Source organism: Entelurus aequoreus, linkage group LG02 (assembly GCF_033978785.1).
Source record: "Entelurus aequoreus isolate RoL-2023_Sb linkage group LG02, RoL_Eaeq_v1.1, whole genome shotgun sequence".
NCBI classification, from domain to species: Eukaryota; Metazoa; Chordata; class Actinopteri; order Syngnathiformes; family Syngnathidae; genus Entelurus; species Entelurus aequoreus.
Window position 1 is genome coordinate 35774253 of NC_084732.1, and position 13823 is coordinate 35788075.

General features: G+C 38.8%; 1 protein-coding gene across 1 annotated transcript in view; it reads right to left on the bottom strand.

Moving 5' to 3' along the window:
- Positions 1 to 256: 256 nt before the first annotated feature.
- The window catches only part of urb2 (URB2 ribosome biogenesis homolog), a 44536-nt gene continuing 30969 nt past the window's right edge, over positions 257 to 13823 (bottom strand). Inside the window, exons 10-12 of the mRNA XM_062025930.1 lie at positions 12327 to 12426; positions 4374 to 4507; positions 257 to 1480 (exon numbers count right to left, since the gene is read on the bottom strand). Of these exons, the coding sequence (XP_061881914.1) occupies positions 1283 to 1480; positions 4374 to 4507; positions 12327 to 12426 (432 nt within the window). The 3' untranslated portion in view covers positions 257 to 1282. The remainder of the gene's footprint in view (positions 1481 to 4373; positions 4508 to 12326; positions 12427 to 13823) is intronic.

Below are 13823 nucleotides of genomic sequence, written 5' to 3' on the forward strand. Positions count from 1 at the left end.
ATTACAGGGGGCAAGGTCTAATGGCATTAGACCTTGCCCCCTGTAATATGGACAACACTTTGATGCATTAGATTAGACTAATGCATCAAAATACGAAACAAAGATGTGGAGGTCTGAACAATCTGGAAAAAATGACTAACATTTTGTAAGTGACTGCACTATCAGCATTTATTTTATTTCACTCTTGTTTTTATTGCTTTGAAGATGAACACAGAACTGTTAAAGCATTTGAAAAAATTAACTAAAAGTTGCACAATAAGCCGGTTGCAGCAGGGCTCATTGTTATGCGGCCACAATTTATTTCAACGTAGAAGTGTTTATAAGGCCCTCCACTTTCTTTCATAGTTGTTGCTGTAATAAAAACCGATGAATCCTTATTCTGCCATGCTTCACTGTAGCTATGATGTACCGCTGTAGATGCAGTTTTGTTGACATATACCGACTTCACAGATAAGCCCCTCAGCTGGTTTATTATATCCGTTTACCACATTACTGATTCACTACCAGGAGGGGAACATTTTACAGTTATCCTTTTGAATACAAGGCCTCAAAGTTAATCTCATTATTATATATTTAATAGGTCAGTTCAGTATTACAGATAATCTCTATGGAGTCTTTTGAGAGGGTTTAGCATTAATGTAAGAATAAAATATGGGCTATTCTCACACACACAAAAAGTGCTGCATTGGCTCTATTTTCAGAATAGTGCAGGGAATCCTAAAAATTGATGAGGTTGGTGAGACGCGACTCAGGCGATAACAATTATTGTGCCACTACAGCACAAAAATACTCCAGCTTCAGCTTTAATCAATGTATCTTTGAATAAGAGGTGTTATTAAACAAATAGAGCAATATGGTTCTGGGACAATCCATCAAAATTGACTGAGATTGTACTAATCCCATGGATTCATTTCCGAAACACTGCTACCAATCCATTAGCTAATGAGCAGTAAAACATTTTGTCATAAATAATGCAATTTAAAAGGTTTGAAAAGGATATTTGCAGTAAACCATTCCACACTAAATAACTTTTTTCTGCAAGAAAATCATACCATATTCACATGTTATTAAGCCTGTGTGGATAATGCAGGGAAGACAATGTGCATAATGATTCCAATCATTTTTCTTTGCAATTTTATAGCAACATAAGCCTTTTTACATGATCCGTTTCAAAGCATAACATGTACAAAAATGTCAGTGTAATACATAAAATCTGCTATCCATAGAAGCATACATTGAAATGGGTCACTTGGGCCCATATTAAAAGACGCCTGTTGTCGTTTCAAACAGTGTACTTCTCCTCTCCTAGTCGCTGGGTTCTGTAATGGTTAGTGTAGTTGCTGTGGAGCTCATTAAACACCTCACGGACCCCTCCTGCCAATCCTGCCTTGAGGAACTTGATATCCGGCTCCTTGCAAAGGTTCAGTATCTTGTAGATGCCCTCTGTCAGGTGCATCTTAATGTCTGGTCGCAGAGTAACCTGAAAAGAGACAAGGGACAGGATTGTAAACTAAAAAAATATATAAAAAGAGCTGTATGGCCTTATGACTCTCCAGACATAACAGAACCCAATGTAAAACATTTACAGTAAACCTTTGTTTATTGCGGTTAATTGGAAATTTAGCAAAATAGGATTTATAAATTAAAAATGTTAATGGCTATAGCATAAAACAACTTCTACATACGATTGTAACATTATGAGAGCCCTCTAGACATACAATAACGCCCACATAGTTACCTTTATACTCAAAGGCACAACTGGGTGCTGCCTGAGGCTCAGCCAATCAGTGGCCAGAATACTGAACAGCGCTCTAATTGGTTTGGTCGAATCTAGTGGCCAATACTTTTATAGTATTGATATTTTTAGTTCATTTTGACATGTTTATGGCTGGATATGCTTAATTTAGGCCAGGAATATGTAGAATATGCTTACAAAATTATATATGTGATAGTGTGTGAAAGCTGTATGGAGGGGTTATGAAGTCTTTTGAATGCATAGAACATTCATAACAATCATAAAATAAATAGTGTCCTTCCTTTGTGGAAATTCCCTTAGCATGGAGGGTCTAGAAAGCGATAATCGAGGGAACAGTGTACCTTTAAATTTGTTTTGATGGCCCACTGGGTGTAGAGAATAGAGCCTACTTTAATGGTCTATCAGGTTGGTGAAACGTTTGAAACAGTAGGCATACATTGGTAAAATGTCTCCTCTTTGGTTTCGGGCGTACATTAGGCCAGTGGTCCCCAACCACCGGTCCGCGGCCCGGACCGATTGGTACCGGGCCGCACAAGAAATTTAAAAAAATATATATATTTTTTTCTTTGTAATTAAATCAACATAAAAAACACAATATATACATTATATATCAATACAGTCTACAGGGATACAGTCCGTAAGCACACATGATTGTATTTCTTTATGAAAAAAAAAATACACCCCAACCCCCCCCGGGACAAATTTTCAAGCGTTGACCGGTCCGCAGCTACAAAAAGGTTGGGGACCACTGCATTAGGCTACTAAGCATGCTCTATTTATTTCACCAGTATAACCATTGCTGCCGTTGGTTGTAGTTTGTTTTAGTCTTTGTTTTCTGATTGTACTGACAGTAACTATATACCGTATATTGCCAAATAGTAGCCCGGGCATTTATTTCACAAAATCAATTTTGCAGACAGGCGTTTAAAAGAAGCAGGCGGTTATTTGCACGAGGCTTTTATTTATTTTTGCACCAGCCTGCACCAGGCCATTATTTGATTACAATGATTACTGTCCAGTATTTTTTTTTTGTACAAAAACTTTAAATGTAAAAGCTATTGTAAACATACAAACAAAAAAACAATAGATCAATATGAGGTAGGCTATCAAAAGACAAGAGATCAACAAGGCCTCAACATGGCAGTAGTGCAACTATTGTCAAATAGAATACCAATACTAAAAATAAATAAACTTTTTGAATAAAGCAGGCTACCGGGAAAAAAAAAATTATGGTACCAAGTACTCAAGTATAAAACCCACCATCAAAACAGAACAATAATACTGTCAAATAAAATAAAGGCTACAGTACTCCAAGTTTTAAATAAAGCAGCATACAGGAAAAATAAAATTATGGTACCAAGTACTCTATAAAACCATAAAAACAATAATACTGCAGCAAACGCAACCCCAGTAGCATTTTAATCTAAATTATGCAAATAACAGCCCATGGGCGGCTATTTGGACATAGGCGGTTATTAGGAAGAGGCGGTTAATTCACAAAATGGGGTCAGACCCTGGGCGGCTATTAGGACATGGGCGGTTATTTGCCCAAGGGCGTTTATTTGGTAATATATGGTAATTGCCATTTGTTGTAATATTGTACGCAGGCATGAAGTACTTCTTCCTGAAAATAGCCTACTGTCTGTGTAAAATGTGTTGGTTAGAGATTTGTTATTGACAAAACACTTGTCCATTCAGCTATTGTGGTCCCAGCACCTCAACCCCTATTAAGAGGCAGTGAATTTTGACCGTGATTGCAGTACCATTTCTGGCCACATTTTTACATGTGGCTCCTTTAACTTATTTCCAGTGCAAATTAAATGCATAATGCTGTACCAGCTGTAAACTGACTAAAGTTCTATTTCGATATTATTTTGCCTTTAGAAAATAATAAAATGTTTGATTATTATGAGATACAGGTAGATAAACCAGCTTTTGTTTTTGTGTTTGTTGACAAGGCTAAATTACACTTTTCTTCATAAATGTCCATCTCTTTAAAACGCCACATTGCCAGCACACTTCAGACTGTTAAATGACTTAAACAGACACCTCTTCCCCGCCTTTTCCAGCCGCTCATCCATTCACGTATCTGTCTCTGTGTCCCCTCTACTTCTCAATGTGTTAATTCTGCTTCTGCATAACGCTGAGTCAAGTAGGCGTCACATTAATACAGTCTGGTTGCAGAGCGGAGCCATGTTCGCGAGCCAGACGTGACTCACTGCCTTGAACCAACATCTAGCTCAAAGCTTAATTCCAGCACATAGGGAGTAAGAATAATTATGAACCCCGTTTGTGGAGATTTGGGGAACAATTAAAATTCACTTTGATGGAAAAAAAACTTCACAACTCTTCTTCACAAATGTGCTAAATGTTAATGTAAGCCAAGAGTGCTAAATCTTTCGATCAGCTGAGATCCCGCTGCTTAATGTGTGTGTGCGCGCGGTTTTGTGTCTGTGTGCGCGCATATGTGTGTGTTACTCACAGCTGCAGAAAATAAACCCTTGACAGGAATGACAAATGGGGTTTGGATTAGTGCATTTGTATGACTCTGTATGTTTCCATTGCTCCATCACCTGTTTGAATTATGTTCCAATGCTAATATTGTTTGTGTATGTACCTTTTGCAGCTCTGTGACATACTGAGCCACCATGAAGGCTGACTGTCTGGTGAAGCCCTCAAAGGTGGAAGCAATGTACTGGTACATCCTTTTTACCAGCCGAGAGCACTCAAGGTGGACTTCTCCAGCATCACCTGGAGGGACACATGATGACATTGTTTGTCAATGCATTAACTATAAACAAGTAAAAACCACACTGTGTACAACTATTACAAACTAAAAGGTGTCCAAACCAAAGCCATAAATCAAAGTCATGATCAAATTGGTTTAATTACAGTAGCAAATTATGGGTTTGTGGAAAGAAATATACTAATAAAGCAAACTTGGTTAACCACACTTTCCCCTGGAATGTTTATACTAGTTTGTCAGCAGTTTATTGTCACTTTAAGACTTAAAGCAGGGCTATTCAACTGGCAGCCCTGGGGCCAAATACGGCACGGGAATGGGACACACATTTTTGCAACAAATTCCTAAAAACACTAGATCGTCCCTCTTGTATAGAAGAACTTGGACCACTGTAAAGACATTGGCAGATCCTTGCATTGACATTTAATAAAAACCTTGCTAGCAAACAAAGAACACTGATTCAAACTTGGGTTCAAACTTGTGATTTACAACTGAAGTGTTCCTCAAGGCAACCTTGTAAAGGGGAACTGCACTTTTCTTTGGAATTTTGCCTATCATTCACAATCATTATGAAAGACATGACGACGGATGGATTCTTTTTTAATGCATTTAAGTATTAAATACATTTGATCAAACTTCAGCTTACAATGGAGCCTATGGGAGCCGTTCAATTCTGCCTAAAGAGCCCCTAAAAAAAACCTGCTTAGTAGCCTTGTGGTTAGAGTGTCCGCCCTGAAATCGGTAGGTCGTGAGTTCAAACCCCAGCCGAGTCATACCAAAGACTATAAAAATGGGACCCATTACCTACCTGCTTGGCACTCAGCATCACGGGTTGGAATTACGGGATAAATCACAAAAATGATTCCCGAGCGCAGCCACCGCTGCTGCTCACTGCTCCACTCACCTCCCAGGGATGGGTAAAAATGCAAAGGGTAATTTCACCACAGCTAGTGTGTGTGTGACTATCGGTAGTACTTTAACTTTTAACTAAAACTTTACTTAATGTGTAATGTCTGCAGTCATTAGGATGCCAACTGTGAGGATGTTTATATATTATATATCATATTTTTAGATGAAAAATGTCTCACAATCCTCAAGAAAAACGGGGTGGGCTGGGGAGAGGGAGTGTGTTTGTGTGTGGGGGGGTGTGTGCTTTCGTGTCGTCCTCGCCAGTTCCAGGTCCTAAATGGCTGTCAGAATCCAAACTTGTCAGATTCTATTCTCAGCCATTTTTTTCAGGTGATAAGCATTTATGATCTACAATAAACTTGCAGGAAGCAGGGAAGCGAGGAGCAGCAGACCACGCGATGATGTAAACAAAGGCACACCCGGAAACGATCACAGCGTCACTCTAGTTTGTCTGCTTTAGCGCTTATAATAAAAATATGACTAATACTTGGTTATAATATTCAAGTCACAAAATGTAAATTGAGTTTTGTTAGTGCTTTTTGAATGGTTATTTATCAGATTTTATAAGCGGAACAGTGGAGCTCCCATTGGCTACACTGTAAGCAGACGCTTAAAGGCCTACTGAAACCCACTACTACCGACCACGCAGTCTGATAGTTTACATATCAATGATGAAATCTTAACATTGCAACGCATGCCAATACGGCCGGGTTAACTTATAAAGTGCAATTTTAAATTTCCCGCTAAACTTCCGGTTGAAAACTCCTTTGGAGGATGACGTATGCGCGCTATGTAGCCAGTGAAACAGAGGTATGGTTCCCCCATTGAAGCCAATACAAACTAGCTCTGTTTTCATCTCATTATTCCACAGTATTCTGGACATCTGTGTTGGTGAATCTGTTGCAATTTGTTCATTGCATTATGGAGAAAGAAGCTGAGCAAGCAAAGAAGAAAGTTGTCGGTGCGAAGCGGAGTATTTTGCGAGGGAAGTCAGCAACACAACACAGCCGGCGTTTCATTGTTTACATTCCCAAAAGATGCAGTCAAGATCGAAGAACTCGGACAACAGAGACTCTTACCAGGACGACTTTGACTTCGATACACAGACGCCTGTAGAGAACTGGGACAATACAGACTCTTACCAGGATTACTTTGATTTGAATACACAGACGCAGACGCGGTATCGTGAGTACACAGCTGCGCTTCCAAACATTTGATCACTTGCCCGTACGTGCGTGTCACGTACGTAACTTTGGTTAAATTTATAAGCTTTATGAACCTTGGGTTAGGTGAACGGTCCTTTGGGCTGAGTGAGTATGTGTGTTGTGCAGGTGTTTGAATTGTATTGGCGGGTTATATGGACGGGAGCTAGTAGCTAGGAGCTAGCATAACAAACACCTAGGTGTTTTTATGCGGGATTAATTTGTGGCATATTAAATATAAGCCTGGTTGTGTTGTGGCTAATAGAGTATATATATGTCTTGTGTTTATTTACTGTTTTAGTCATTCCCAGCTGAATATCAGGTCACCCCCGGCTCTCACAGCATCTTCCCTATCTGAATCGCTTCCACTCCCCACTAGTCCTTCACTTGCACTTTCCTCATCCACAAATCTTTCATCCTCGCTCAAATTAATGGGGAAATCGTCGTTTTCTCGGTCCGAATCGCTCTCACTTCTGGCCGCCATCACTGTAAACAATAGGGAACTTTGCGGAAATGTTCAACTGACTACGTCACGCTACTTCCGGTAGGGGCAAGGCTTTTTTTTGTCAGATACCAAAAGTTGCGATCTTTATCGTCGTTCTCTACTAAATCCTTTCAGCAAAAATATGGCAATATCGCGAAATGATCAAGTATGACACATAGATCTGCTATCCCCGTTTAAATAAAAAAAATTCATTTCAGTAGGCCTTTAATATTTAGAATTCATTAAAAAAAAAAAAAAAATCCAATCCATCTGTCATCATGTCTTTCATAATGATTGTGTACAATAGGCAACATAAAAAAAATGCAGTTCCCCTTTAAGTCTTTTCCTTTTTTTGTGATTTATGTATCTAAATTGTTGCTGTAGTTTGTTTACTTCAGATGCTGTCAGTAGTCATTTGTTCTACTTATTTAGTTATACTAGTAGTGTTTGTCAAGGTTCTATTTTAGGTCATCTCTTTTTCAACATTTGGTCTACGTAGTTAACTGGTGGTTCAGTTAAAAAAAACGTGTCTTACATTTTTGCGGAAGAATGCATTTGCATCCCTACAGGGGGTGAAAATATAATTTAATGTGGATGTAGCCTTCACAAGTTCCACAGCTTTTCCATCCCTAAATGTGTGGCATCATTCCAAGTGTCTCCAGTTTTCAAGATGTGGTTAGTTTTCAAGATGTGGTTATGGTTGTAAGCTATTTCGAACATGCATACAGCTACACTATGGTACATCACATATTTCCAGTTTCTCATTACAACATGTCCGAAAAGGAGTAGAAAGAAGCAGAGCTAATTTAATCCTACCCCTTTTCCGTTTCCAGGCAATTTCTTCCCCATTAGTTTGTTCACTTCCTGTGCTCAAATTGTTACACAAACAGATAAATAATCAATAAAGTTATAATGAATAAAAAGGTAAGTAAGTTGTGATTCACATAATGAGATGAATACAATTCTCATTTTCAATAAAGCTTAAGATGTTTATCAAGATTCTTCTTTGTACTTTGAATACACTGAGTACATACTCATTCCATAATTGTGTGAATGCCCAAGCATTCATACTTATACAATTATACACCTAAAAAACTATTATTATTATTCTGCCACAAAAGTTTGCCGGAGGCCAGAGCCCACCGTTTGGAACCGTTCAAATATCAGAACGTTCGACTCGACCAGGAATCGTGAGCTCCCTCCAAAAAAATATCCCAAAATATCCCAGTTTACCCAGAATTCCCAGTTTTCCGGGACACTTTGCCCATTATAAATAAAAGGGCCATTTTTCGAACTTGCACAATTCCCACATTTCTCAACCGATTCGAACCATTCCACCGTCCACACACTCCACACACCTTGGACGATCAAACTACCATTTTCAAAGTTTAAACAAAAATTCAGTTTTCCAAAGCTCTATTTTCACCACTTGCTCGAAAGCTTTCTCAGGCCGCATTTTTCAACCGTTTTTGACAATTCCACCTTTAAAACATTCATCTTAGTTGGTACAACAACATCACTTTTTTTTAATTTTCGTACAAATTACCGGTTTTCTCCAAATTCCAGGAATTCTGAAATATCCATTCTCAATTCAAACCGTTGCTATGTCAATTTTCAACTGATCCTGAAAAATCCAACACCAACCCATTTATCATCTAGGACAGGGGTCTCAAACTCAATTTGCCTGGGGGCCACTGGATGCAGAGTCTGGGTGAGGCTGGGCCGCAAAAAAAGATTTCTTAAAAAAATTTTTTTTAAATGTCTTTATTTTTATTTTCAACACAAAATAAAATCGAAATATAAATGAACAAAATGAGAATTAAGTAAATAAATCAGTCATAAGTAATAACAAGAGAGGAGAAGTCTAGCAAAACTCCTAGCCATTATGGACAACACCTCCCACCCACTACACTCGGACCTTGCGGAGAGAATGAGCACGTTCAGTGGAAGGCTCAGACTCCCAAAATGCAACACGGAACGACACAGGAGGTCCTTCATACCGACAGCCATCAGACTGTATAATGCATATGTTCTTTGACTGCACTTAAATGTAGAGTATATGTAGTATATGTAGAATATATGTATATTATATATATATTATATACATAATATATTATATATATTATATTATTTATTGTTATTCTTGTCTATTGTGAGCGAACTGTGGTGCTGAATTTCCCTCAGGGATCAATAAAGTACTTTCTATTTTATTCTATTCTATTCTATTCTAACAATAATAATTAGATTTCTCCAGTCAGCAACAATGTATACACATACACATAATGTGCAACCCGGTTCACTCTCTCATCTCCCTGGTATACTCCTCAGCATGTCTAGTTGTATAATGACGTTTTAAATTGTATTTCTTGTGCACGGCAACTTTCTCTGTGCAAATAAGACACGTCGGGGTGCCCCTGTGCTCAACAAAGAAATATTGCATCTCCCACTTTTCCTGGAATTGTCTTTGCTCATCACTAACCTTTCTCTTCACTGCACGCTTTGAAAAAGACATGTTTGGTGTTGTGGAATATATTTGTATTTAGCCGACGCACGGAGAATATTGTTATTTCCGCAATGTGTGTCGTTCCGCTTTTCCTCCCGACAGCAACACGGTGGTCGGCAGAATGTACCGGGAAAAAGTGACGGCTCCCGGAGTGATATATGGCGTCATATAAAAATATATGTAGTGTTCATCGTGTGAGGCAATGCAAATTAAACAATAAAAAAAACAAATAACGGTTTGAATTGGTCCAGGTTATCGGGGACTTTATTACTGACGGACAGGTGTCGCCGTGTGACTGCAGCCAGGCACGTAAGACAACCCTCGTCTCCATGGCAACGTTTCTGTCGCTTTCACTCATTTGCCACTTTTCCACTAACGCAGGGGTATTTTGGACCCAAATAACAAAAATCGTCTTTGTCTGGAGCCAACGGGAGGGGGAGGGGGGAGGGTGCTCGCTGTGGAGTTTACAGTTACGGTAGCACAATTAGGCCCGATCACGACTAACGTGATTCGACCAGCGACTCTCTGTCGGAGTATCAGCGCTGGGGTCCAGTGCACCACACTTTCGTATTGTCACTCGCTCCTTCGGAAGCTACCCCGCCCGGACCGGCGGGAGCGAGAAAGACACACACAGTGACAGAGAGCGAGAGAGCGAGAGAGAGCAAGAGAGAGAGAGCAAGAGAGCGAGCGAGCGAGGGAGGGGGGAAGAGCGCGTGCAGGTCTCATGGAAAAGCAGCAAAACGTTTCTCCGCTTGCATCACGCAAGTGACGTCAATGTTCGGCCCTCGAGAGCCATATACCACACCATGATTGGTAGATTCCTTGTAGCCCGGAAGAGTTAGGGCTACTAGGAATTCTGGGTATTTGTTCTGTTGTGTTTTATGTTGTGTTTAGGTGAGGATGTTCTCCCAAAATGTGTTTGTCATTCTTGTTTGGTGTGGGTTCACATTGTGGCGCATATTTGTAACATTGATAAAGTTTTTTTTATACGGCCACCCTCAGTGTGGCATGTATGACTGTTGACGAAGTATGCATTGCAGTCACTTACGTGTGACTGTTGAAGCCGCATATAATATGTGACTGTGTAGTGGATTGTCCGAAGCTTAAACAGGCAACAAAAGTAGTTTAGTACAACAAATTTATTTACCCATTATCAGAAGTGCAGGTTGAATTAAGTTGGCCGTGCAGACAGACCACATGTTACTCCGGAGTAAACAAGACACACACAAGCCAAAATCACTGTCGAGTTCCGGTCTTCTGCCATTTTTTATATGTCTCTTGTGCGTCATTGTTTCTTATCTAGTGCGTCATAATTATTTTGTTTTGGTTTTGTCTGTTCCAAAACAACCTTGTATCTCTTAGTCATATTTGGAAATTCTAAACATTCTGTAGACAGGTTGGCACAACTCCATATTCACCTTTGTCCCACTGGTCCAGTCAATGGCACAAAATGGGAGAGAATTGAAAATGAGCGGACATTCTTATTAGACATGCAATATAGGTCAAAGGTCAGAAATTCTACTACATACCCACCTTCCAGGGTCTTAAGACCCTGGACCAAAACAATTTCTGATGTAGACCACTAAGTTAAATCTCTACCACAGATAGAGGCAAAAACCTCAATGTTTTTATACGAGGCAAAAATTCCGTCTATGACCCTCCTTCAGAGCGATCGCTGTTACCAGCCTGCAGTAAAACCATCTCACAGAACACAATTAGTGGCCTACCCTTTGATTTAGTAAAGGAATAACAAATACTTTGATCATGAACATCATTGAACATAAATAGATGAATGTATATAGACTTATGACTTTAAGACATTTATGTTCAATGATGTTCATGATCAAAGTATTTGTTATTTGTTATTCTACTACAACTGTGCAGGCACATTGTTTGTATGGAGAAAAAGTGGACGCTAAACCTTGTGCCCTTAATATTGTTGTCCTCAATATTGTTGATGGTGAAAATCGGGAGGGTTGGCAAGAATGCTTCAGCTCCGCACACAGCGCTGTCAAGCGCCATTCATATAAAACTCGCGGGCCGCACTAACATTAAACGTTCATATTAAGGTGGGGGCCGCACAATAACGTCTCGCGGGCCGCAAGATTTGAGAACCCTGATCTAGGACAATTGTAGTAGAATCAATATTTTTTTAAATTCCCTGTTTTCCTGAAATTTAGATAAAATTTCCATTCAAATGAATGGATGTATTCATAGTCTAAAATGCTCTAAATTCTTAGAATTTTTTAAACCCGATTCCGACCTTTCAACCATCCACACACACTGCTCTTCTCATATATCAAACGTAAAACAGGTTTTTCCTTTACCAAAATTCCCGTTTTTCTGGTCATTTTCTCCCCATTGCCAAAGAATGGGAAATATACAATCGACTGCATATCCCACATTTCTCATCTGATTTAAAACATTCCAACATCCACACACTCCACTCACCCTGGACATTCAAGCCAGCATGTTCCCCGGTTCCGAAAATTCCCTGATTACCAGGAATTTCCCTCCATTAAAAATGAAGGGGCAATATACACACCTCTCCAAATCCCACAATTCTCAACCGATTCGAACCGTTCCAACATCCACGCACTCCACTCACCCTACTAGTATGCTAACAGTTAACGTGCGCTGGAAATAAAATCCCTGCTCAGACAAAAATCTGCCATTTCATTTCATGCAAGCCATGCTCAGTATTATTAGTGGTAATATTATAAATATACCTGCATCACTGTCTCCTCCTTTCTGCCGACCCTCCTGCATAATGGAAGCCACCAGACGGTAAAAGACGTTTAAGAAGGATGGCGCTGTGTTCACCATCACCTGAAAGCACACACACAAAACAGAAAAAGAGGACATCATGCTTCCTAAATAATACAACACAGAAAAGGAAGAAGAGAAAATTTTCAATGTTAAAAGACAAAAAACATTTGCTTAAATTAGGTATCAAATCACCTTCGTCATCTTCTAATTACTTTTTTAGAGGGTGTGAGACTATAATGTGAGATCATATTATATGTTTTTAGGGGTGTAGAAAAGTTAGAGAACCGTTGCTTTAGACATAAAACTGAAAGATGAAAGCTGCCTCACTGGATCAGAGAAAATTGATAGTTGTAATTTTGTCGGTAAGGAGGTAGCTTGGAGTGCCAAAGTCTCTTGTGTGACATCAAGCAGACCACTGATTCCACCTCTGCATTTCCATGCATCTTTAGTGGCCTATATGTTTTGCATATCTTATACATTACAACTTCACGTTCATCTTCAGGGTTTCTTTTATATTTGTGTTCCCCGAGTAGTACAAGGTAGACTGAAAAAGGGTGACGAGAGTGAGAGCATTTTGACCTTAAGGAGAAGGTGGACGGGTACAATTGATCTCTCCAACTCAAATGGTTTTTCCATCAGCAAAATGTCAGCACTCAAACTCCCACTCTTTGACCTATCACACTTCTGCTAAATCTCCTGTACCACTCAGCCTGCATTGCGCACTCCACTCACATCTTGCCCTTTCGTCTCCTGCCTCCTCCCTAAACACTGTATTCACTTCTCTACCTCCAAATTTTCCTTCTTTGTCGCCATTGCCACAGTTTAACCTCCCCCTCCCACCTTCCCGCACCATCCACTCTGCTGCAGGCTTTCACTCTGAAAAACATCTGATGTGAGTTAGCAAGTTCTTGCCCTGATATAAGTGGCTGCAGATGCACTATTTGTCCATGTGTAAACCAAGGAAAAATACTGCATAATTTTAACCCAAACTGTAGTGGTGAAGGTCAGGAACATGATTTGCAACATTGCAGACACACACACACACACACACATATATATATATACATATATATATATATATATATATATATATATATATACATATATATATATGTATATATATATATATATATAGATATATATATATATATATATACATACATATATATACATATACATATATATATATACATATATATATATATATACATATATATATATATATATACATATATATATATATATATACATATATATATATATACATATCCATATATATATACATATATATATATATATATATATACATATATATACACATATATATATATACACACACACACACACACACACACACACACACATACATACATACATACATACATATATATATATATATATATATATATATATATATATACATATATATACACATATACACACACACACACACATAC